This window comes from Lithobates pipiens, unplaced genomic scaffold, assembly GCF_037356315.1.
Source record: "Lithobates pipiens isolate NorthernLeopardFrog02 unplaced genomic scaffold, aLitPip1_a1.2 Scaffold_353, whole genome shotgun sequence".
Taxonomy (NCBI): Eukaryota; Metazoa; Chordata; class Amphibia; order Anura; family Ranidae; genus Lithobates; species Lithobates pipiens.
This window is the reverse complement of record NW_027507814.1, coordinates 28,288-51,676: the sequence shown is the minus strand read 5'-3', so window position 1 is coordinate 51,676 and position 23,389 is coordinate 28,288. Positions and strand designations below refer to the sequence as shown.

The following is a 23,389-nucleotide window of genomic DNA, read 5'->3' as shown; positions in this document are numbered from 1 at the left end:
TCAATTTTGAGTTGGCCCACCCTTTCCTAGTGTTACTAGGTTGTCCTGTGTGTGGCAAGCTCTATGTTCCCATTAAGGGCTGGAATTAAGCGGCTCTATACTTTGTTCAACCAAACTGTCTTGCGTCAGAACATTTTTGGTCTCTCCTACAAATAAGTTGTTACTTGAAACAGTTTTTATGTCTTGTTTGCACATTTTCTGGCCAAGGTTGGAGAGTGATGAATCCAGACACTGATGTCTCTCTTCTTTTCTCTCTCCTTTTCTTGTGTTAAGTAGAGAAGCAGCGGATACAGAATATACCAATAATTAGCCATTGTTTCACGGGAAGAGGAGAGGGATACCGGGGAAAGGCCTCCACGACCACCTCGGGAATCCCCTGCCAGCGCTGGGACTCTCAGGAGCCACACAAGCACCGCTTCAACCCGGAGAAATACCCCTGCAAGTGAGTATCTAATACAAACCCAAAAAGCGGCAATATTATTTTATTTATTTTCGTTCATTTTTATTTATTCGTCAGCCGCTTTATTAGGTCCCCCTTGCTAGTAGCAGGTTGGACCCCCTTTTGGCCTTCATTCTTGGTGGCATAGATCCAACAAAGTGTTGGAAACGTTCCTCCGAGATTTTGCTTCATAGTTACATGATGGCATCACACAGTTGCTGCAGATTTGTCGGCTGCACATCCATGATGCCAATATGCTGTCCTACCACATCCCAAAGGTGCTCTATTGGATGAGATGTGGTGAGTGTGGAGGCCATTGGAGGACAGGGACCTCATTGTCCAGTGGTGAGATTATTGGAGCTTTGTGACATGGTGACATTATCCTGCTGGAAGGAGCCATCAGAAGATGGGGACACTGTAGTCATAAAGGGATGGACATGGTCAGCAACTATACTGAGGTAGGTTGTGGTGATTAAACCATGATCAATTGGTACTAAGGGGCCCAAAGTGTGCCAAGAAAATGCCCTCCCCCCACCATTACACCCTCACCACCAGCCTGAACCGGTGATACCCCATCCCCCACACCATTACATCCCCACCACTAGCCTGAACCGGTGATACCCCATCCCCCCACACCATTACACCCCCCACCACCAACCTGAACCGGTGATACCCCATCCCCCACACCATTACATCCCCACCACTAGCCTGAACCGGTGATACCCCATCCCCCACACCATTACATCCCCACCACCAGCCTGAACCAGTGATACAAGGCAGGATGGATCCATGCGCCAAATTCTGACCCTACCATCTGAATGTCGCAGCTGAAATCCAGACTCATCAGACCAGCCAACATTTTTCCGATCTTCTATTGTCCATTGTTGGTGATCCTGTGCCAATTGTAGCCTCAGTTTCCTGTTCTTAGCCGACAGGAGTGGCACCCGATGTGGTTTTCTGCTCCAAGGTTCCATGTTCACAGATGGTACTCTGCATACCTTGGATGGAACTGGAACCATGCCCATTCTCCTTTGACCTCCAAAAAGGCATTTTCCTTCACACAACTGCCTCTCACTGGATTTTTTTTTTCTCCTTTTTTTTTTTTTTTTTTCCCCACCATTCTCTGTAAACCCAAAGAGATAATTGTGTGTGAAAATCCCAGTAGATCAGCCATTTTTAAAATACTCAGACCAGCCCATCTTGGCACCAACAACCATGCTAAGTTCAAAGTCGCTTAAATTCCCGTTCTTCCCCAATTCTGATGCTCGTTTTAAACTTCAGTAAGTCATCTTCACCACATCTAGATGCTGCCATGTGATTGGCTGATTAGCAATTTGTGTTACCAAGCAATTGTAGAGGTGTATATGAATGTAATATGAATTGTGTGTGTATATAATTTATTAGTATGGAGCACTGTACAAGTGCTGAACGTTTCTATGGATGTAGGAGGCCAAGTGATGGACTTCAGGGTTGCCCATGTTTTGCACGTTCTGCCAGGGTTTACGTATCTCTTGGTTGTTTGGTTTGCAGAGGCCTGGATGAGAACTACTGCCGTAATCCTGATGGTTCGGAAGCTCCATGGTGTTTCACCACAAACCCCAGCATAAGAGTCGCTTACTGCTACCAGATAAAACGTTGCCCAGAAGATGTCACAGACACTGGTGAGAGCTTTTGGGGGGGAATGAATGGATGGGACTCGTGGGTTTAGAGCTAGAGGGGGGGAGGGGGAACTGGCAACCAGCTTAATCCGTATAAACATCTAGACGAGTGGTTCTCAACCTTTTGAGACCAGCACCTGGTAGACTTTCCCAAAACCTTCTATGCTCAAGCACATTAAAGAACAAAGGTTATATTTGCACAAAAAAGTATAGAAATGCAAAAAAAAATGGATGCAGCTGTTGGGAGGGGGATTGGGGAATTCTGCAGCTAACTTGGTGGCCTTGTAGGGCAGTGGTTCTCAACCTTGTCCTCAAGTACCCCCAACAGGGCCCTGTTTGAAGGTTCTCCTTTTTATCTTCAATGGTTTTGTATATTTGACAGCTATTTTATCTGAGAAATTTCCAAAAGATGGCCTGTTGGGGGTCCTTAAGGACAGGGTTGAGAACCATGGTTGTAGGGGGATGAGGTTTCTGGAGGGGGTTTGGGAGCACTGTTTGAGGTTGAGGGGGCACTATGAAGGGCTAGAGACTCTACAGAAGTTTGAGTGGGCACTGTGGGGGGATTGGAGGGTGGAGAAACACTGGGACCACTGTAGGAGATTAAAGGCTCTGCAGCTGGCTGAAGGTCCAAGAGGGTGGAGGCTGCCGCTCGGCACAGTAGGCCATGGCCTGGTGGTGGTTGGGGACCACTAATTTTAGATATCGATCGCTATTCGAGGATGGGCTGATCACATCAGTATGTGTGTGGCCACCATTACAGGATGTTTTCAGGCCTGAGTTGCTTAATGTAAAGCTTCTCTGTCAATAACGTAAGCTGTAATGAGACTGAACCTCAAGTTGTATTTGTCCCTCAGAGATCTTTCCTTCTCCATTGAGTGATTTCCTCTTTATACACAGGCTGCTACCATGGGAATGGGGAAACCTACAACGGACCTGCCAGTAGGACCAGGAAGGGGCTTCCGTGCAGCAACTGGAGCGAGAAAGCCAAAGATATTCAGTAGGTCCAACCTTGTAAATGTCAAAGTCTAGGCAAGAGACAGAAAATCCGCATAGTCTGAATATTGGAATCGTGTTGGGAAAGTCCCAAACAGATAAATTAAAATGCAGGTTTTTCATTATAGATAATGGATTTGTAAAATAAAAAATCTGATATAATGGACTGAGACTTTGCTTCTTGCATCCAGGTTTAACTTTGGCGAGACTCTGCAGGAAAACTATTGCCGGAATCCAGATGGTGACAGTCATGGCCCCTGGTGTTACACCAAGGACCCCAAAACACCCTTTGATTACTGTGCCATCAAACCTTGCGGTAAGAGTCAGGCACACGGCGGCCATGCTGATAACACCAGTCACTGGTGACGATTTTCTTAGTAATTGTCTCCTGTTTTTTTTTTTTTTTTCTCTGACAGATGAAGGGTCTGCCAGCAATCTAAAAGAAGCAGGTAAGACCTTCCAACTTGTGCTCAATAGGCTTTGAAATTCTTCCTAATAGAGATAGGAAAACCCAACTTGTTTTGTATGTATTAGACCAATATTTTTGCAACCAAAAATGAATTCCCTCTCCAAATGTTTGTTTGCGGAGGTGGCTCGTATAGCGGAGATGTCAGCCAGTTTCTTCAGTAGTGACTTGGAAGAGGGGAGTAACTGCTAGACATGTGCAGAGTAAAATATTTCGTTTCGGAATTTCGTTTTCGTCTGAAAACTTAATTTATTTAGTTACTCCCGAAATTCGTTTTTATTTATTTTGTTTTTCGTTCAAAAATTGCATTCGTCCGAAAATCCACATGAATTACGGTCGAATCTGTCTTTGAAGGCTTATGGTGTCTGTCGAATGTATAAAGAAGATTCGACGGAGCTAGTATATAGCATACTTTAGAACCCTATTAAAGTCTATGGGACTCCAACGTTCAAAATCTAAAGTGCTAATTTTAAAGGCTAATTTGCAAGTTACTGTCCTAAAAAGTGTTTGGGGACCCGGGTCCTGCCCCAGGGGACATGTATCAATGCAAAAAAAAGTTTTAAAAACGGCCGTTTTTTCGGGAGCAGTGATTTTAATAATGATTAAAGTGAAACAATAAAAGTGTAATATTCCTTTAAATTTCGTAGGGGGGGGGGGGGGGGTTGTCTATAGTATGCCTGTGAAGGGGCGCATGTTTCCCGTGCTTAGAATTGTCCCTGCACAAAGTGTCATTTATGCAGGAAAAAAAGTCCTTTAAAATCACTCGCAGCTATTATGAATTGTCGGCTCCCGTAATACAGAGAACACTCATTGAAAGTCATTGATAAAAAAATAAATAAATAAATAAAAAAGCGTGAGGGTCCCCCAAATTCAATTACCAGGCCCTTCAGGTCTGGTATGGATATTAAGGAGAACCCTGCCTCAAATTTAAGAAAAAATTTGACGTGGGGTTCCCCTTAATATCCATACCAGACCCTTTATCCGAGCACGCAACCTGGCAGGCCGCAGGAAAAGAGGGGGGGACGAGAGAGCGGCCCCCCCTCCCTCCTGAACCGTACCAGGTCACATGCCCTCAACATTGGGAGGATGCTTTGGGGGTCCGTGACCCCTCAAAGCACCTTGTCCCCATGTTGATGAGGACAAGGGCCTCATCCCCACAACCCTGGCCGGTGGTTGTGGAGGTCTGCGGGCGGGGGGCTTATCAGAATCTGGAAGCCCCCTTTAACAAGGGGACCCCCAGATCCCGGCCCCCCCCTGTTTGAAATGGTAAGGGGGTACAAAAGTACCCCTACCATTTCACAAAGAAAGTGTAAAAAATGGTTAAATAAAACACACTTTTTAAAAATTCCTTTATTAAAAATAAAAAAAAAAAAGATTCCAGCGGCGGTAATCCACTCTTGCTATCCAGCGACGGACGGTCATCTCTCCAGCGATGTCTAATGTCATCCAGCGCAGCGCAGCATCCTTCTTCTGTCTCCTCCACGGAGACACTGCAGGCATTCCGGCGGATGACGTTTCTTATATACGGAGGGCGGGGCCACCCGTCACCTGACCCCGCCCCCCTCTGACGCAAGGGGAAACCCGGGGTTCCCCGTGACGTATGGGTGACCCCGCCCCCCTCTGATGTAACAGAAACCTGCCGGTGTTACATCAGAGGGGTGCGGGTCACCCCTACGTCACAGGGAACCCCGGGTTTCCCCTTGCGTCAGAGGGGGGCGGGGTCAGGTGACGGGTGGCCCCGCCCTCCGTATATAAGAAACGTCATCCGCCGGAATCCTTGCAGTGTCTCCTCCACAGAGACAGAAGGACGGAGGATTCGCTGCGCTGGATGACATGAGACATCGCTGGAGAGATGATCGTCCGTCGCTGGATAGCAAGAGTGGATTACCGCCGCTGGAATCTTTTTTTTATTTTTTTATTTTTAATAAAGGAATTTTTCAAAAGTGTGTTTGTTTTATTTAACCATTTTTTACACTTTCTTTGTGAAATGGTAGGGGTACTTTTGTACCCCCTTACCATTTCAAACGGGGGGGCCGGGATCTGGGGGTCCCCTTGTTAAAGGGGGCTTCCAGATTCTGATAAGCCCCCCACCCGCAGACCTCCACAACCACCGGCCAGGGTTGTGGGGATGAGGCCCTTGTCCTCATCAACATGGGGACAAGGTGCTTTGAGGGGTCATGGACCCCCAAAGCATCCTCCCAATGTTGAGGGCATGTGGCCTGGTACGGTTCAGGAGGGAGGGGGGGGCCACTCTCTCGTCCCCCCCTCTTTTCCTGTGGCCTGCCAGGTTGCGTGCTCGGATAAAGGGTCTGGTATGGATTTTTAGGGGGAACCCCACGTCAAATTTTTTTTAAATTTGATGCGGGGTTCCCCTTAATATCCATACCAGACCTGAAGGGTCTGGTTATGGATATTTAGGGGGAACCCCACGTCAAATTTTTTCTTAAATTTGAGGCAGGGTTCCCCTTAATATCCATACCAGACCTGAAGGGCCTGGTAATTGAATTTGGGGGACCCCCACGCTTTTTTTTTAATTTATTTATTTATTTTTTTATCAATGACTTTCAATGAGTGTTCTCTGTATTACGGGAGCCGACAATTCATAATAGCTGCGAGTGATTTTAAAGGACTTTTTTTCCTGCATAAATGACACTTTGTGCAGGGACAATTCTAAGCACGGGAAACATGCGCCCCTTCACAGGCATACTATAGACAACCCCCCCCCCCCTACGAAATTTAAAGGAATATTACACTTTTATTGTTTCACTTTAATCATTATTAAAATAACTGCTCCCGAAAAAACGGCCGTTTTTAAAACTTTTTTTTGCATTGATACATGTCCCCTGGGGCAGGACCCGGGTCCCCAAACACTTTTTAGGACAGTAACTTGCAGAATCTTTTCTCTCTGTCAAATCTTTTTTCTCTGTCGAATATTTTCTCTATATAATCTTGGACTAATAGAGGTAAGGTTAGGCACATTCGACCACAGGTTCTATAGACACAGATTGTTGTCAGAGTCATGTCAAATCTCCTATTCTATATCGAACTGTTGAAACAATGAAAACGAAAATAAAGCATTTATTTATGTCGGATCTTTCGTTTTTCGTATTCTGTGCTTTCGTTATCGTTTGTCAAAACGAAAACGAAAATAGCTGAAATTCGGACGAAAACGAATGCACATGTCTAGTAACTGCACCTTTTCTCTGAGAAAAAAAAAGCCCTGGGCAAACATACCAACAGGTTTCAGGGTCAAGGCCCCTTTCTTCAAAAACAAAAAAGTTCAAATCTCTAAACCTCTGGATGGCAACGTAGGGTTTAGAGATTTGACCTTTTTTTTGTTTTTGCTTGCTCAAATCTCTATAAAATATTTCAAACATGTCTTGGGGGGGTTTTAAAGTGCACCCTTGTTCAGGGTTTATGTAGATTTTGGAGCAGTCTTCCAACTCGCATCTATAGTATGCTACCCACATAACTGAAGAAAGGGGCCTTGACCCTGAAACGTGTTGGTATGTTTGCCCAGGGCTTTTTTTCTCAGAGAATAGGTGCAGTTACTCCCCTCTTCCAAGTCACCCTTTGTCTCCACTCCTTACCCACCTCCCAGTACTATATATATATATATATATATATATATATATATATATATATATATATATATATATATATATATATACCGTATATACTCGAGTATAAGCCGAGATTTTCAGCCTCTTTTTTGAGGCTGAAAGTGCCCCCCTCGGCTTATACTCGAGTCATCGCTGTCTGCCCGCTCGATCAGCGTGTCGAGCAGACAGACAGCGGCCATTCTATAATTCAAAAGCCGCGCCTCCGGCTCCGCCTTCGCCTGTGATAGGCGGAACACTGAATTTCCCAGCAGCCTGTGTTCCGCCTATCACGGACATCGTATCATCCTCGTACTACGGACGAGGATGATACGATGTCCGTGATAGGCGGAACACAGGCTGCTGGGAAATTCAGTGTTCCGCCTATCACAGACGAAGGCGGCGGCGCAGCTTTTGAATTTTACAATGGCCGCCGAGGCGCCGACGAAGAGGGCACGGGACGGAGGCAAGGCAAGGCACGGCACGGGACGGGACGGGACGGAGGCAAGGCACGGCGGCAAGGCACGGCACGGGACGGAGGCAAGGAGGCAAGGCACGGGACGGAGGCTCGGGACAAAGGCTCGGGACACAGGTAGGCTGGACACACACACACACACACACACACACACACACACGGATGGATACACACACACACGGATGGATGGATACACACACACACAGGGATGGATGGATGGATGGAGACACACACACACAGGGATGGATGGATGGATGGATGGAGACACACACACACAGGGATGGATGGATGGATGGACACACACACACACACACACAGGGATGGATGGACGGACACACAGGGATGGACGGACACACACAGGGATGGACAGGCATGTCTCACCCTCGGCTTATACACGAGTCAATAAGTTTGCCAGTTTTTTTGGGGGTAAATTGGGGGCCTCGGCTTATATTCGGGTCGGCCTATACTCGAGTATATACGGTAGATACACACACACATATATATAAATTTTTTTTTTTATAGAGAAAACAGATCCAAGTATAATTTTTTTGTTGCTACTAAAGCTGTGTGGAATTTAAGGATAATAAAAAAGCTAAATAAATCCCCTGCAGCCAGCAACAATAGCCCCCTAAGCAACTACTGGCGGCACAGTGGTGTAGTGGTTAACACTCTCGCCTAGCACTAAAAAGGGTCGCTGGTTTGAATCCCAACCACGACACTACCTGCCTGGAGTTTGCATGTTCTCCTGTGCCTGTGTGGGTTTCCTCCGGGCACTCCGGTTTCCTCCCACACTCCAAAGACATGCAGGTAGGTTAATTGGCTTCTGTCCAAAATTGGCCCCTAGTACATGAATGGGGACCTTGGATTGTGGGCTCCTTGAGGGTAGGGACCTATGTGAGTGTGCAATGTACAGGGATAGGGACAATTGTAGACACCTCACTCAGGTTGAACTGGATGGACTGGTGTCTTTATTCAACCTTACTATGTAGCAGTAAATTCCCCAGGAGCAATAGGCCCCCAGCAACAATACACCCCTGCAACAAAATACAACAACCGATCTACCCCAGGAGCAATAGGCCCCCACCACCAATAATAGAACTCCCAGCAGCCAGCAACAATAGACCCATCTCTCAACAGTAGATCCTCCCCAGCAACATAAGACCCCCCCCCCCCCCAGCAACAATATAGGTAACAACAAGGGGTTTGCTCAGGAAAAATCCAAGCCTACTTACCACCAGATCGCAGACAACCAAATTGACCTGTCTAACAGTATGTTTAAAAACAGGGGTTTAGTCCGCATGCATTTGCAACAATAGACCCCTCTCCCCAACAGTAGATCCATTCAAGCAACACAAGACCTCCCAACAACAATAGACCCCATCCTCAACAATAGATCTCCCAGCAGCCACCAACAATGGGCTTTCCAGTATGCCCCTGCACCCCCTGGCCATTAAATACATTGAGCGCTGGAGGTGCCGGAACTTCTTTCCCTCACGTTCCTGCTGGAAAAAAAAAATCCCTGTGTTTGCTGGATATTTATGACGTTTGGCCTTCCTACACTTCAATGCTCTCAATTATGAAAGGCTTTCGCCATGAGGTCCATTCTTCTGAGAGCCGCCTTGATTGAAGCACTGATTCCCCCCCCCCCCACGTGAATCTGCTGCAACCATCACAAATCGTCATCTGATCCAGCTCCATCATAAGTGTTATCCATTGAGATTTGAACTGTTTGGATGATGAATATTTTTTTTCTTTGGATGGATAAACTGGGACGTCTCCCAACCTTCATTTTATTTTTAACACGAACAAGGAGAATGTGTGTGTCATCGGTGCGGTGGTCTTTGTGTCCCTGCAGAGATTATAGCGTTTGACTCGTGTGGCAAAAGAGTTGAAAATTCTCCCTCCAAGAAAGCCCGGATAGTTGGTGGTTTACCAGGAAACTCGCCCTGGACCGTGAGCCTACGTAACAGGTGAGGGGGAAATTGAAAAAAGCCACTCAGGACCCAGTTCCTGGTCACTGAGATTGGCAATTTTATGGTTTTAACCTTTTTTTTTTTTTTCTCCATTCAGACAAGGAGACCATTTCTGTGGGGGGTCCTTGGTGAAGGAAGATTGGGTGATCAGCACTCGCCAGTGTTTTTCTTCATGGTAAGAAGTAAACATGTGCAAAAGGAAAAAATTTGTTAAGTCTCGTTTTAATTCGTTAATTCATTAATTTCGTTTTATATTCATTAACTTCCTTAAATTCGTTTTCGGATTTTGTTTCGTTTTCTACCGAATTCGAAAAATCGGCCACATTCGAAAATATTTCTACCGGATTCGAAATGATTTCAACATGATTCGACGTTATTTCAACCGCATTCAAAAATATTTTTGTGACCCGAATTTAGGGCCATGTATCTCCGGGTCACTTAGTGCTAGAAACTCCAAATTTGGATATGTTGTAGTGCTAGTACTATTGTGTGTGCATACCAAATTTGGGGTTTCTAGCTATAAGTGACCCCGAGATATGTGGTCCCAAAATCGGGTCTCAAAATGTCATTCTCTGCTCTAATAACATTTTGCGACCCGATTTTGGGGCCACATATCTCGGGGTCACTTATAGCAAGAAACCCTAAATTTGGTATGCAAACACAATAGTACTAGCACTATAATATATCCAAATTTGTTTCTAGCACCAAGTGACCCCGAGATACATGGCCCTAAAATCGGGCCACAAAATATTTTCGAATGCGGTTGAAATGATGTCGAATCTTATTGAAATAATTTCGAATGCGGTTGAAATAATTTCGAATCATGTTGAAATCATTTAGCTGATTGGACTATAAGATTTACTTTGAGCTGACCTTTTGTTTCATTAGATCTTTAAAGAATTGCCGAATCATGTCGAATTCATTCGTTATATTTCTTCCGTATTCGTTGTAATTCGTTATTTTTTTATTCGGACATTCGGATGCATCCGAATGTCCGAATAAAAAAATAACGAATTACAACGAGATAGAAAGATGCAAAATTCGGCCGAATTTTCGGTTCGCTACGAAACGAATTGCACAAGCCTAGTAAGAAGTTTCAGGACAAGTATAACGGAAGTGTATGATGGGCTGCATACTGTCCAGTGCTGAGTTATCTCTCTCCTGCAGTGACGCTGATCTTTCCGGATATCACGCTATGGTGGGAACGCTCTATATCAACCCAGGACCCAATGACCCAGACAAACAGTCTGTACCAATCAGTAAGATCATGTGTGGGCCCGCTGCCTCAAGCCTGGTGATGCTGAAACTAGAGAGGTGAGAAAAGCACTTTTAAGTGCTCGTCTTTGTGGCTCAGACATTTTTTTTTCTTATGTTGTCCATATTTTTGGCTCAGGCATTTTCTTTTATACATTAGTTACTTGGAGTACGTTGACTCTGCCAAAATCAATTTTTGCACGAACGGAAATGTCTGTGCTCATATTTAGGGCTGCAACTAATGATTATTTTCATAATCGATTAGTTGGCCGATTTATTTATTTTTTTTAATCAAAAAGTGGGTCAAATTGACGTGAATTTTCAACCACAGTGACGGGACAATTTGGAAATTGAAAATTCCTTTGGCTAAGAAGTTTTCTGACAGTGGATGTGGTTTTCATTCAGAAATCACATTCATTTTAAAAACAGAATGTTATAGTGGAAGTAAACCCTTCTATCGTTTTCAGTCAAGGAAGCTGCCATCTTGGCCTCTAATGATTCTTCTACTGCCATCATGCTGCACATGTGATCAGTTATGAAACCAGCCATTGGATGGTTTGAAGGTTTGGTTGAGAGCACAGCCAATGTGAAAGTTAGCATTTCCAGCATACAGGGAATGTACTGTATTTATCGGGGTATAACACGCACCCCAAGTTTAGGAGGGCATTTTAAGGAAAAAAGTTTTAGGAGGGAAGTTTAAGGGAAAAAAAACTTACATTTAAATGCCCGTCAATGCTGCCTTATCAGTGTGCATCTGCAGCCTTGTCCATAATTGCAGAATGATCAGTGTCATTTGCAGCTTGCCCACCGCTGTTTGCAGCCTTGCAGAGTGTCATTTGCAGCTTGCCAGTGTCATTTCCAGCTCGCCCAGCGCCGTTTGCAGCCTTGCCCATGTTTAAATATCCCGCCGCCGAGACAGACAGACCAAGCGAGCGCCGCCGAAAAAGACCGAGCCGTCTGCTCGGCTCAGCTCGTAGTCCCGCCTCCCTGCTGTTTCTGGAGCGAGCGCTGCCGAAAAAGACCGAGCCGACTCTACTGTGTATGCGGCTTGGCTCGGCTCGCAGTCCTGCCCAGTATGGTCTTTTTCGGCGGCGCTCGGTCTTTTTCGGCGGCGCTCAGTATTTTAGCCTCACAGACAGTGGGGATCGGCGTGTAACACGCACCCACGACTTTCCCCCGATTTTAAGGGGGATAAAGTGCGTGTTATACGCCGATAAATACGGTAAGTGTTTTTTTGAAACTGGGTTTACTCCCACTTTAAAAACAAGTGAAAATTTCAAACAAAATTCTTTCATTCAGCGAACGTACAATGATTTTTCGTCTGAATATTCTCATCTGAAAATTCATCCGTGTGACCAGCATAAGGCTTGGCACACACCTATGCAGTTTGCTTTTGATCTGTTTCTGCAGTGCTTTTTGCTGTGCGTTTTTTTGATTTTTTACGCACGTGATTTTACTGCAATTTGCTTTTCTTTTTTTGGGCAGATTAAAAAACACAAATTGCTGCAAAAATGCATTACATGCTTTTCTGCAGCTTCTCCATTGAAGTATATTGATCCAATAAAGCACCGTTTTGCATTAAAAGTCCCCCGACCCTTTCAGATGTGAACGTGTCCCATAGGAAACCATTTAAATGAACTGTAGTGCATTTCTGCAAAAAGCACCAATAAACACATAGATGTGAACCAGGTCTAAGCCCTTGTACACACGATCGGACGTTTCCGACAACAAAATCCGACGGATTTTGTCCGACACTTGTGTTGCATACACACGGTCAGACAAAGTTGTCGGAAAATCCGATCGTACGTAACGTGACGACGTTATTTCGTTAAGACGGGACTACGTTCAGGCTAGTAGCCAATAGCTTTGGTCTAGGAATTTCATCTGAGCATGCGTGGCACTTTGTCCGATCGGAATTCTCTACACACAATCGGATCATGTTGTCGGGAGAGTTTTATAACCTCAGCTCTAAAACTTTGTCCGTCGGATATTCCGATGGAAACAGTCCGATGAAGCCCACACATGGTCGGATTATCCGACAACACGGTCCGATCGGACATTTTCCGTCGGAATGTCCGACCGTGTGCACAAGGGCTAAAGACGTTTAGTAACATAATGGGGTTTAAAAAAACTAAAATGAGCCCTTTTTATAGTACAAAAAACGCAGATAATCACTACTGTAAGGGGTTAATTTTTTATTTTTTTACTGTAGAACAGTGGAAGTAATATTTACAGTAGCGATTATTTCCTCTTTTTGTATTATAAAGGGCTCATTTTAGTTGTTTTTTTTTTTTTAACCCCATTATGTTATTGGCCGATTAATCGTTTATGAAAATAGTAATCGATTAATTTCATAATCGATTAGTTGTTTCAGCCCTACTCATATTATAACTTTGGGGTCCATAATCGGAGTGTTGGGTTGAGATTTGTAGTTGAGTGCTGGGTCGGGTTCCTGGTTAGGCTGAGTGTTAGTTTTGGGTTTCTAGTTACGTTGGTTTGGGTTTTCCTAATTGGGATGATTGTTGGCTTTGGCTTCTTAGTTACATTGGGTTGGGGTTTCTAGTTGGTTTGATGATTTAGGATGAGTGGGGTGGGGATCTTGCAGTGAGAGGGGGAAAAAATGATCCCCTGCAGATTTTGTACGTTTGCCCACTGACAAAGGAATGATCAGTCTATCATTTTAATAGTCCGTTTATTTCAACAGTGAGAGACAGAATAACATCAAAAATATTCAGAAAAACGCATTTCAAAAAAGTTTTATGAATTGATTTGCATTTTAACCACTTGTCGACCGCCCCCAAGTTCTAAGTCATGTTTTGCAAAGGGGTCAAACACTTTTTTTCACTCATTTAAAATACAAATCAATTTATAACTTGAAATGTTTGAAATGTGTTTTTCTGGATGTTATTCTGTCTCTCGCTGTTAAACCTACCATTAAAATGAAAGGCTGATAATTTCTGTGTCTCTGGGCAAATTTACAAAATCAGCAGGGGATCAAAATCTTTTTTTTTTTTTCCCCTCACTGTAGTTGTGTTTAGTGTTGGGTTGAAGTTTCTAGTAAAGTTGAATATTGGTTGATGGTTCCTAGTTTTGAGTGTTAAATTGGGGTTTCTAGTTAGGTGGTGTTTGGGGGGGGGGGTAGTTGGGTTGAAGATTGGGGTTTCTAGTTAGGTTGAATGTTGTGTTGGTGTTCCTAGTTGGGTTGGTGTTCCTAGTTGGGTTGATTGTTGGGCTGGGGTTCTCAGTTGGGTTGAATGTTGGGCTGGGGTTCTCAGTTGGGTTGAATGTTGGGCTGGGGTTCTCAGTTGGGTTGAATGTTGGGCTGGGGTTCTCAGTTGGGTTGAATGTTGGGCTGGGGTTCTCAGTTGGGTTGAATGTTGGGCTGGGGTTCTCAGTTGGGTTGAGTGTTGGGCTGGAGTTCTCAGTTGGGTTGAGTGTTGGGCTGGGGTTCTCAGTTGGGTTGAGTGTTGGGCTGGGGTTCTCAGTTTGGTTGAGTGTTGGGCTGGGGTTCTCAGTTTGGTTGAGTGTTGGGCTGGGGTTCTCAGTTGGCTTGAATGTTGGCCTGGGGTTCTCAGTTGGCTTGAATGTTGGCCTGGGGTTCTCAGTTGGCTTGAATGTTGGCCTGGGGTTCTCAGTTGGCTTGAATGTTGGCCTGGGGTTCTCAGTTGGCTTGAATGTTTGTTTGCCTGGGGTTCTCAGTTGGCTTGAATGTTTGCCTGGGGTTCTCAGTTGGCTTGAATGTTGGCCTGGGGTTCTCAGTTGGCTTGAATGTTGGCCTGGGGTTCTCAGTTGGCTTGAATGTTGGCCTGGGGTTCTCAGTTGGCTTGAATGTTTGTTTGCCTGGGGTTCTCAGTTGGCTTGAATGTTTGCCTGGGGTTCTCAGTTGGCTTGAATGTTGGCCTGGGGTTCTCAGTTGGCTTGAATGTTGGCCTGGGGTTCTCAGTTGGCTTGAATGTTGGCCTGGGGTTCTCAGTTGGCTTGAATGTTGGCCTGGGGTTCTCAGTTGGCTTGAATGTTGGCCTGGGGTTCTCAGTTGGCTTGAATGTTGGCCTGGGGTTCTCAGTTGGCTTGAATGTTGGCCTGGGGTTCTCAGTTGGCTTGAATGTTGGCCTGGGGTTCTCAGTTGGCTTGAATGTTGGGTTGAATTTTGGGCTGGGGTTCTCAGTTGGGTTGAGTGTTGGGCTGGGGCTCTCAGTTGGGTTGAGTGTTGGGCTGGGGCTCTCAGTTGGGTTGAGTGTTGGGCTGGGGCTCTCAGTTGGGTTGAGTGTTGGGCTGGGGCTCTCAGTTGGGTTGAGTGTTGGGCTGGGGCTCTCAGTTGGGTTGAGTGTTGGGCTGGGGCTCTCAGTTGGGTTGAGTGTTGGGCTGGGGCTCTCAGTTGGGTTGAGTGTTGGGCTGGGGCTCTCAGTTGGGTTGAGTGTTGGGCTGGGGCTCTCAGTTGGGTTGAGTGTTGGGCTGGGGCTCTCAGTTGGGTTGAGTGTTGGGCTGGGGCTCTCAGTTGGGTTGAGTGTTGGGCTGGGGTTCTCAGTTGGGTTGAATGTTGGATGGGATTTCTTGGTTGGGTTACATAGTTGCATAGTTAGTCAGGTTGAAAAAAGACACAAGTCCATCCAGTTCAACCACAGTGTTTGGGTTGGGGTTTCTAGAGATGAGGCTCTATTAGGCTTCAAAAAAGGGTGGATTCGGGGCGTAGAGCCCACCCGGTTGTTTGACAATAGCGAATCGATATCCGTTAATGTCTTCCTGATTCTTCTCCTCGTGGTCAATCAGGAAGCGGGTCCTTTAGACACCTGATTCTCCAAGAGGAGAGGCAATCCTATTGGCCGACCAAGGAGGAGACTCTGGGGAAGCCGCTGTGAAGCACCAGGAGGAGGAGACGCTGCCCAGAGGAAGTGCTGCTGGTGACCGACCGAGGGGTGTAGGGGCGGACGTTGGCGGCAGTTGGATTGTTTGCCGCTCCTCCACAAAAACAAAAAATATACCACCAGCCGCCACTGCCAGACGGTAATCTGCAACTGTCACGTCTGTTCATTTTAGGCTCCTTTTTCAATAAGTTTTCAAGTAGAACTTTGGTCTTCAGAGACTTTGAGTTTTGGTTTCTACCTTGGGGCAACGAGAACTCGCTCTAATTTTAATTAGGTGTGAAACTTCATGTGCTGAGAATTCCCACAGCAGAGATAATTGTAACAATTGTCAGAGGCAGAATAACAGCGTTCCTCCCCGTGGGGCTCCTTATACTGCAATGTCACAGCATGGGGCTATTTTGGGTGGGTGGTCAAGGCTGTTTGGTGTGAACACTGAGCCGCCTGGGGCAGGAAGACCAGTCACCGGTGGGGGGGGGGGGGGGTTGAGAAATATATTGCAATGTCTTTATTACGCTTTTGTTATTTTATTCCTACGTGTATGTTTTTCTTCTTCCCTTTTATTTTTTTTTTTTTCCAATTTGGCTTTTTTTTTAAGGCAGTTGCAATTTTCTCCCCAATGCTTTACAACATAATGTTTCCTTGCCAAAAAACAAATCTGCAGCTCAGGAATCCAGTGGCTACTTACTTGGTCATGGTAGTGACCCGCTGAGTATTGCAGCCTAGAATTAGTCCGCACGGAGGTGATAATCGATTGCCCAGCGCTGCTATCGCCATGCACTGAGTCTGCTGTCTGTCTAATCTGATCTCCCCTGTCTCTCTCTAGACCGGTCACCCTGAACGCCCGAGTGGCTCTGATCTGTCTCCCGCCAGAGCGATATATTGTACCTTCGGCCACCAAGTGTGAGATCGCAGGCTGGGGGGACACACAAGGTGAGTCGCATTGTACACAGGCCTCTCTGGGGCTGGGTGGGGGGAGGGGGGGGGGTAGCTTTCATTGCACAGTTTTGAGGCCGATGAGAATTTATCCATATAAATTGGTGAATCTACTTCTCTAGGCAATTGTTAATGGGGAAAAAAAAATGCAGTTTTATACTCCAAAATTTAAATTTGATCTCCGGTCTTCCCTTGCACAGTTGCTCAGGTTCCTCTCCTGAACTGAAATGACTTAGTCTGATTTCACTGCACACTGTGAGCTTCTCCGACTCGCGATTGGCGAGCCGGAGAAGGAATCCACCAGCGCTGGAATTTGACCATAGAGATTTCGGAGGAACAGATGGTCCCCGGTCATCTCTATGACTCTCGGAGGCCGGGGGGAGTGACGTTATGATGTCATGCCTGGTAATTGTAAATACTGCTATGTACTTGGCTGGAAAGCCAAGATTCATATTCTCATTCTCTTCTCTTCTCTTCTCTTCTTTTCTTTTCTTTTCTTTTCTTTTCTTTTCTTTTCTTTTCTTTTCTTTTCTTTTCTTTTCTTTTCTTTTCTTTTCTTTTCTTTTCTTTTCTTTTCTTTCTTTTCTTTCTTTCTTTCTTTCTTTCTTTCTTTCTTTCTTTCTTTCTTTCTTTCTTTCTTTCTTTCTTTCTTTCTTTCTTTCTTTCTTTCTTTCTTTCTTTCTTTTCAGGCTTTCCAGCCTGGAGGAGAGATGTGGGGTCTTATAGACCCCACATCTCTCCATAAAGAGGACCTGTCATGCCCAATGTCTAATACAAGGGATGTTTACATTCCTTGTAACAGGAATAAAAGTGATATATAATTTTTTTTTTTTTTTTTTTTTTTTTTTTTACGGAAAATATAAAAAAGAAAAAAGAAATTTTGAAGGGCCTCCGTCACCGTGAGCTCGCACGCAGAAGCTAACGTTTGTGTTAGAATATGGATAGAATATATATATATATATATATATATATATATATATATATATATATATATATATATAATTTCTATCCAGAATAAATGTCAGTTTTTAATGTATTTTGTAAGTGCAGCTAGTATAAGTACCTGAATCTCTTGATGTCTGTTTGCGGTTTGTCACCTGATATAGTATCCCCCAGGTTAGAAGCACTGGGGTTGTGATCAGGTCATTGCTGCAGCTCACATGCTACCAGGAGGGGAGAGCAGAGAGGTGACTTGCTGTTCCTTTATTGTCCAGTCAGTAGGATGGGACGTGTTCTTGCTCAAGCTATGCTTTGAATGGAGGTCGCGGGTGGGCTATACCAATTGGCAGGATTCCTGGTAGATAAACAGCAGCTCTCAAAAAAAGATGCAGTTTAATTGGAGTTCCCCCTAAAAAGAACCCCTCACTCCATTCATTGTAGGAGCTCTTCGCCTCCCAATCTTTGGCTGTCCCAGTGAGGCATATCAAGATTTACAGTGCCATCCTTTTCTCATACATTGTCTGTGTGGTCTCCTTCCAGGTACCGGGAACGAGAATGTCCTGAAGGTGGCCCGCTTTGAAATCATCAGCAACGAGGAATGTAACCAGGGCAGCACCAAGATCCGTGCACTGGACAGTGAGATCTGCACCAAGCCATTGCCCATCGAGGTTGGAGCCTGTGAGGTTAGTTCTAGACACCAGACACACAGAACTAAAGGGGGTTTGTCAGTTGGCAGAAGACCTGCTTTGGCTAACTTGCTTTAGAAGGTGCAAGTTCCAGGCTTGTCATTCTGATTCCAGGCTTCACTAAGTAGTCTGAGACCTGGAACAAGCATGCAGCCAGCGAAGTATCCCGACACCGGATATGCATATAGGCGATTTGAATCCCTAAGCCAGTGATGGAGAACCTTGGCACCCCAGGTGTTTTGGAACTAGTTTTCCCCATAATGCTCATGCACTCTGCAGTCTAGTTGAGCATCATGGGAAATGTATTTCCAAAACATCTGGGGGTGCCGAGGTTCGCCATCACTGCCCTAAGCCAAACAGCCAGGATGAGGATGATGACCCTGGGGCCTTAATCATCAGAAATTTCAGCTCTCGAATGTCTGTGCTGACCAGACTTGCCAATGAGTATGCAAAGCAGGAACTCCTGCCAATTTGGGCAGGCTTCAGGCTGGCTGTTTTCTCATAGTGGTCACTGGGAGACCTAGCGGAACTCTGGGCACTGGGAGAACTGTCCCTTGTCTACAGCCTGCGTTGTGGTTGGGACTGCAGACTTTTTGGCTTTGTGGTCTAGTAAGAGGCAGATGCTACAAACTGGCTATTATTTAGTTTAATTACGATCTGCATTTAGTTTCTTTACAGCTCCTCGGGGGTGGAGCCTTGCTATTCTCTCAAGTCCTCTATGGGTGTGACTGTGAGGCATCGTCCTGATGACCCCTTTCTTGGAGTCTATTGAGGGACACAGGAAGTTTAACCTTCAGATTATACTTCCGCCCGATGTCCTGTGTATCTCGGCGGCGCTCTGCTTTTCTTGCAGTGACTGTGAGCAAAGCGGTGAGGAGCCGAGCGCCGCCGAGATACACATAGCCGAGTGTACTCGGCTAGTCTCCGCTCAGTCACGCCCAGTCCCTGTGTTATGTCCATCATAGGGTGGGACTGGGTGTGACTGTGAGCGGAGCCGAGAGTAGCCGAGTATGCTCGGCTCTGTGCATCTTGGCGGCACCCACGCATCTGCTCATGATCAGCGGGGGATCAGCGTATAACACGCACCCATGATTTCCCCCTGATTTTAAGGGGAAAAAAGTGTGTTTGATACTCCGATAAATACAGTAATCATGAAACCATTCCCATTAGACCTACTCAGTATGGAGGCACAGAGAAACTCGCATTCATTTCTACAGAATGCCAAAAGGTAGGAATCGGCAACAAAGGTTGTTAAAAATCCTTGCAATGTATATAGATCACCTAGAGGGGAATGTGTTTTTTTTTTTTTCTTTTTTATTATTTATTTATTTATTTTTCCTCAACAAAAATGGCGTTACGCTTTAAGGTAGACTCAAATGTAAGTTTGATATCTTAACGTACAAAGTTTATTTTTACACAATAAAAACTTTGGTACATGCATCACCATCCATTCACCTAAAACAGCAAGTTTGGACGTAGGCTCATGAAGAGCTGGTTACTGATGTAGTTGTCTGCTCCTGAAAACGCGTCGGAAATAACGGGGGCATTTGGAAGAGGAGATCAGAGATGAAAGACATTCTATGATAAAACAAGGGCAAAAGTTGGGGGGGCACAGGTAAGCGCACATAGTACACCGGCGGTAGAGCATATGCATACCAGCACCATGGCCCGCTTTAGACACGTCTGTAATTGAAAAAAGACAAATTTCATCTGTATCGAGTTTTGCACAACTCCCTCAGAATGGGTCCCCTAATTGTCAGGGGGGCACCAAGGCTCTGAATGCCCCTCGCGAGGATCCAGGAGCGCAGGAAATGGGAGCCAAAAGGGGGGGGGGGGGCTAATTGGGAAAGGATAGAGGGATCCCAGCTGGTGTGGCATAGGGTAATTACCGTCACAGGTGATAAATACCCACACATGGAATATAAATGAACAGTGGTAGAGTGGGGGGGGGGGGGGGGGGGCAACATTGTAGTTGTTCTATTTTATAGACATGTGCAATTCGTTCTGTTCTGTTCAAGTTCTGAATTTGTTTATTTAACAAATTTTGACAAATTCGTTAATTCCGACATTTAGAATTTCAGAATTTTCGGAAATTGGATAATCTCGCAAGTTCGGAAATTCAAAAACTAGACATTGAGAAATTTCGAAGTTTCATAAATTTAGAAAATTTGGAAATTTGAAAATCCCCCCCCAAAAAAATAAAAAAAATTCTAAAGAATGAACGTTTGAAAATCTGAGATGATAACTAATAATATTATTGCTATTGGAATTTCCTTTCAAATTTTGGCTCTTTAGTGAATGTAACGAGTACGAATTTATCTGAAGTTAAGAATTATCTGAAATATCGAGTGCCGTATCTAAACTGATGGAACATAACGATTTTATAATAATAAAACCTTTTATTTATTTGTTCCATTCTATTTTTTTTTAGATGCGACATTCATTATTTCAGATAATTCGTAACTGTGGATAAATTTGTATTTGTTATGTTCACAAACAGACAAATTTGAAAGGAAATTCCAATAACTAGAATTTAACAGTTATTTAGAATTTTTTAATTATTTTGCTTCTTTTTTTTTTTTCAACTTCCAAATTCTGGAAATTCAGAAATGTGACTTTTCGAATTTCCGAAAAAAGGCAAAAAAACGAATGAAATGAAAACGAGCACGTTTTTTGTCAGTGCACATGTCTATTTTATGTTAATTGTGGAATGTATGTACACCAATGTTTTTTGTATTATGTAAAAATAAACTCCGTACTTTTTTTTTAGGATATCAAACTTAGATTTCAATCTGCCTTAAAAGTCCCATAGTACCAGGGGGTACACTCCTTATTTTCTGCTCTAATCCAAGGGACGTTGCATCATAATATGGGTTTCTCCCACGGTGGTCTAACTTTTCTATCCTCCTAGGACACGAGTGAAAATTGAGTTCATGCTGGATGTAGGAGGAATTATTATGGGCTAGCCCCCGGTTTGTTTGCCTGTGTCTATTCCTCCTGTAGGTGGCAGTATAACTCAAAGGTTAATTCTTGTGTCCCTCAATGAATGGGGGGGGGGGGGGAATAAAAAAATCTGCGGTGGTGTTGCTGTAAATTTTGATTGCCTCCTAATGTAGGCAGGGAATATAAAGTGTGTCGTCATCCTGCTCCTTCTGCTTCTTTCAGGGTGACTACGGGGGTCCACTGGCCTGTCTGACCCATGACTGCTGGGTTCTGGAGGGGGTGATTATCCCGGCTCGTGGCTGTGGAAAGAAGAATGTTCCGGGGGTCTTCACACGGGTCTCTCTATATGTGGACTGGATCAATAAAGTGATGAAGATGATATGATGGCGACGCGGCATGTAATCTACTGTGAATAGACTTTGGGGGGGGGGGGGGGGGGGGTTGGGAATGGGGTGTAGCTGGAGGATGATGATGATGATGAGCGTCTGAAACGGTATGAGAGGATTTCGTTTTTATTCTGCAATCGGAATGTTTTGTAAATAATGATGAGGTTGTATGAAAGCAGAACTGTCTGTGTTCCTGATGATCGGCGTTTGTCCCGTGAACACAGAGGGATTCTTTCAGAGGATGTAATATTGAGCTGAATATACTTTTTAGATGTGACATTCCCATTTATACAGACTTTACTGATCCCGATTTTCCATGGTTGTATGTTTATATACACATTTTAGCAGATTTTCTCTCCTACGCACAGTGATGATTTTACAAATCCCAGTGCCAAATAGTCTTAACATAAGTTGTATCTTGTTTTTTGTATTTGCAATAAAAAAATAAAATCTTTTAAGTGTTCGTCTTCCTGTACTGTTATGGTGTTTCAGTTTCATGTTAATAGACTTGTAATGTATTTCTCTTCCAATTGACAAAGGCCTTAGGGGTAAACTGTTAATGGCACTATATTGTCAAAAGTATTGGGACACCTGCCTTTACAGCTTTTTCACACTCAAGGCGCCCGGGCATCGGCGCTTTACTGTTGTTTGTTTGACGTCCTGCCAGCGCATCGCTGCAGTGTGAAAGCCCTCGTGCTCTGCTGATTTTGTAGGTTTGCCCCACTGACAAAGAAATGATCAGTCTATAATTTTATTGCTCGGTTTATTTTAACCATGAGAGATGGAATAACAAAAAAAAATAAAAAATCCAGAAAAACGCATTTCAAAAAAGTTATACATTTTATTTGCTTTTTAATGAGTGAATTAAGTATTTGATGCCCTATCAATCAGCAAGATTTCTGGCTCCCATGTGTCTTCTATACAGGTAACGAGCTGAGATTAGGAGCACTCCCTTTTTAAGAGAGTGCTCCTAATCTCAGCTTGTTACCTGTATAGAAGATACCTGCCCACAGCATCAGATTCCAATCTCTCCACCATGGTCAAGACCAAAGAGCTGTCCAAGGATGTCAGGGAGGAGGACATAGAGTATGTTGACTCTGACAATCTATTTTTAGCATGAACATACATGTCTGTTCTCATATCATAACTTTTGGGGTTCATAATTAGTGTTGAGTGCTGGGTCGGGGGTTCCTGGTTAGATTGTTAGCTTTTGGGTTTCCTACTTGGGATGATTGTTGGCTTTGGCCTCCTAGCTGCATTGGGTCGTGGTTTCTAGTTGGGTTTGAGTGGTAAGTTGAGGTTCTAGTTAGAATGAGTGTTGGGTGGGGGGCTCTTACAGTGGGGGGGGGGGGGGGGGAGGAGAGAGGAGTATTTAATCCCTTGCTGATTTTGTATGTTTACCCACTGACAAAGAAATGATCTGTCTATAATTTTAATGGTCTGTTTATGTCAACATTGAGAGACAAAATAACAAAAATATTCAGAAAAATTAGAGTTACGCTTACCGGTAACGTCTTTTCCAGTAGTCTTTCAGGACAGCCACTATGAGAGATAGACTCCTCCTCTTCCTCTGGAAACACTGCGCCAGCCCATAAATTCTTACTTCCCCTGCCGGACCTCAGTTATATCGAGAATACCTCCGGCCAGCTGGGGAGACACAAGAACACGTTAATAACATATTTATCAAATACTATTATCTTGCTGCGCTCTGGTCTTTGTAAGACTCCCCCCAATTTTCGGGTGGGAACTAGGGCTGTCCTGAAAGACTACTGGAAAAGACGTT

General features: G+C 44.6%; 1 protein-coding gene across 1 annotated transcript; it reads left to right on the top strand.

Annotated features, from left to right (window-relative positions):
* Positions 1–281: 281 nt before the first annotated feature.
* On the top strand, positions 282–21,656 carry MST1 (macrophage stimulating 1; the record flags this gene model as incomplete). The annotated part of the gene is given in 11 exon segments (XM_077466623.1): positions 282–442; positions 1,970–2,100; positions 2,995–3,094; positions 3,282–3,406; positions 3,507–3,539; positions 9,486–9,600; positions 9,701–9,778; positions 10,771–10,917; positions 16,543–16,649; positions 18,132–18,274; positions 21,443–21,656. Coding segments are annotated over 11 exon segments (1,302 nt in total), but the record flags the coding sequence as incomplete, so codon positions are not given.
* Positions 21,657–23,389: the final 1,733 nt, after the last annotated feature.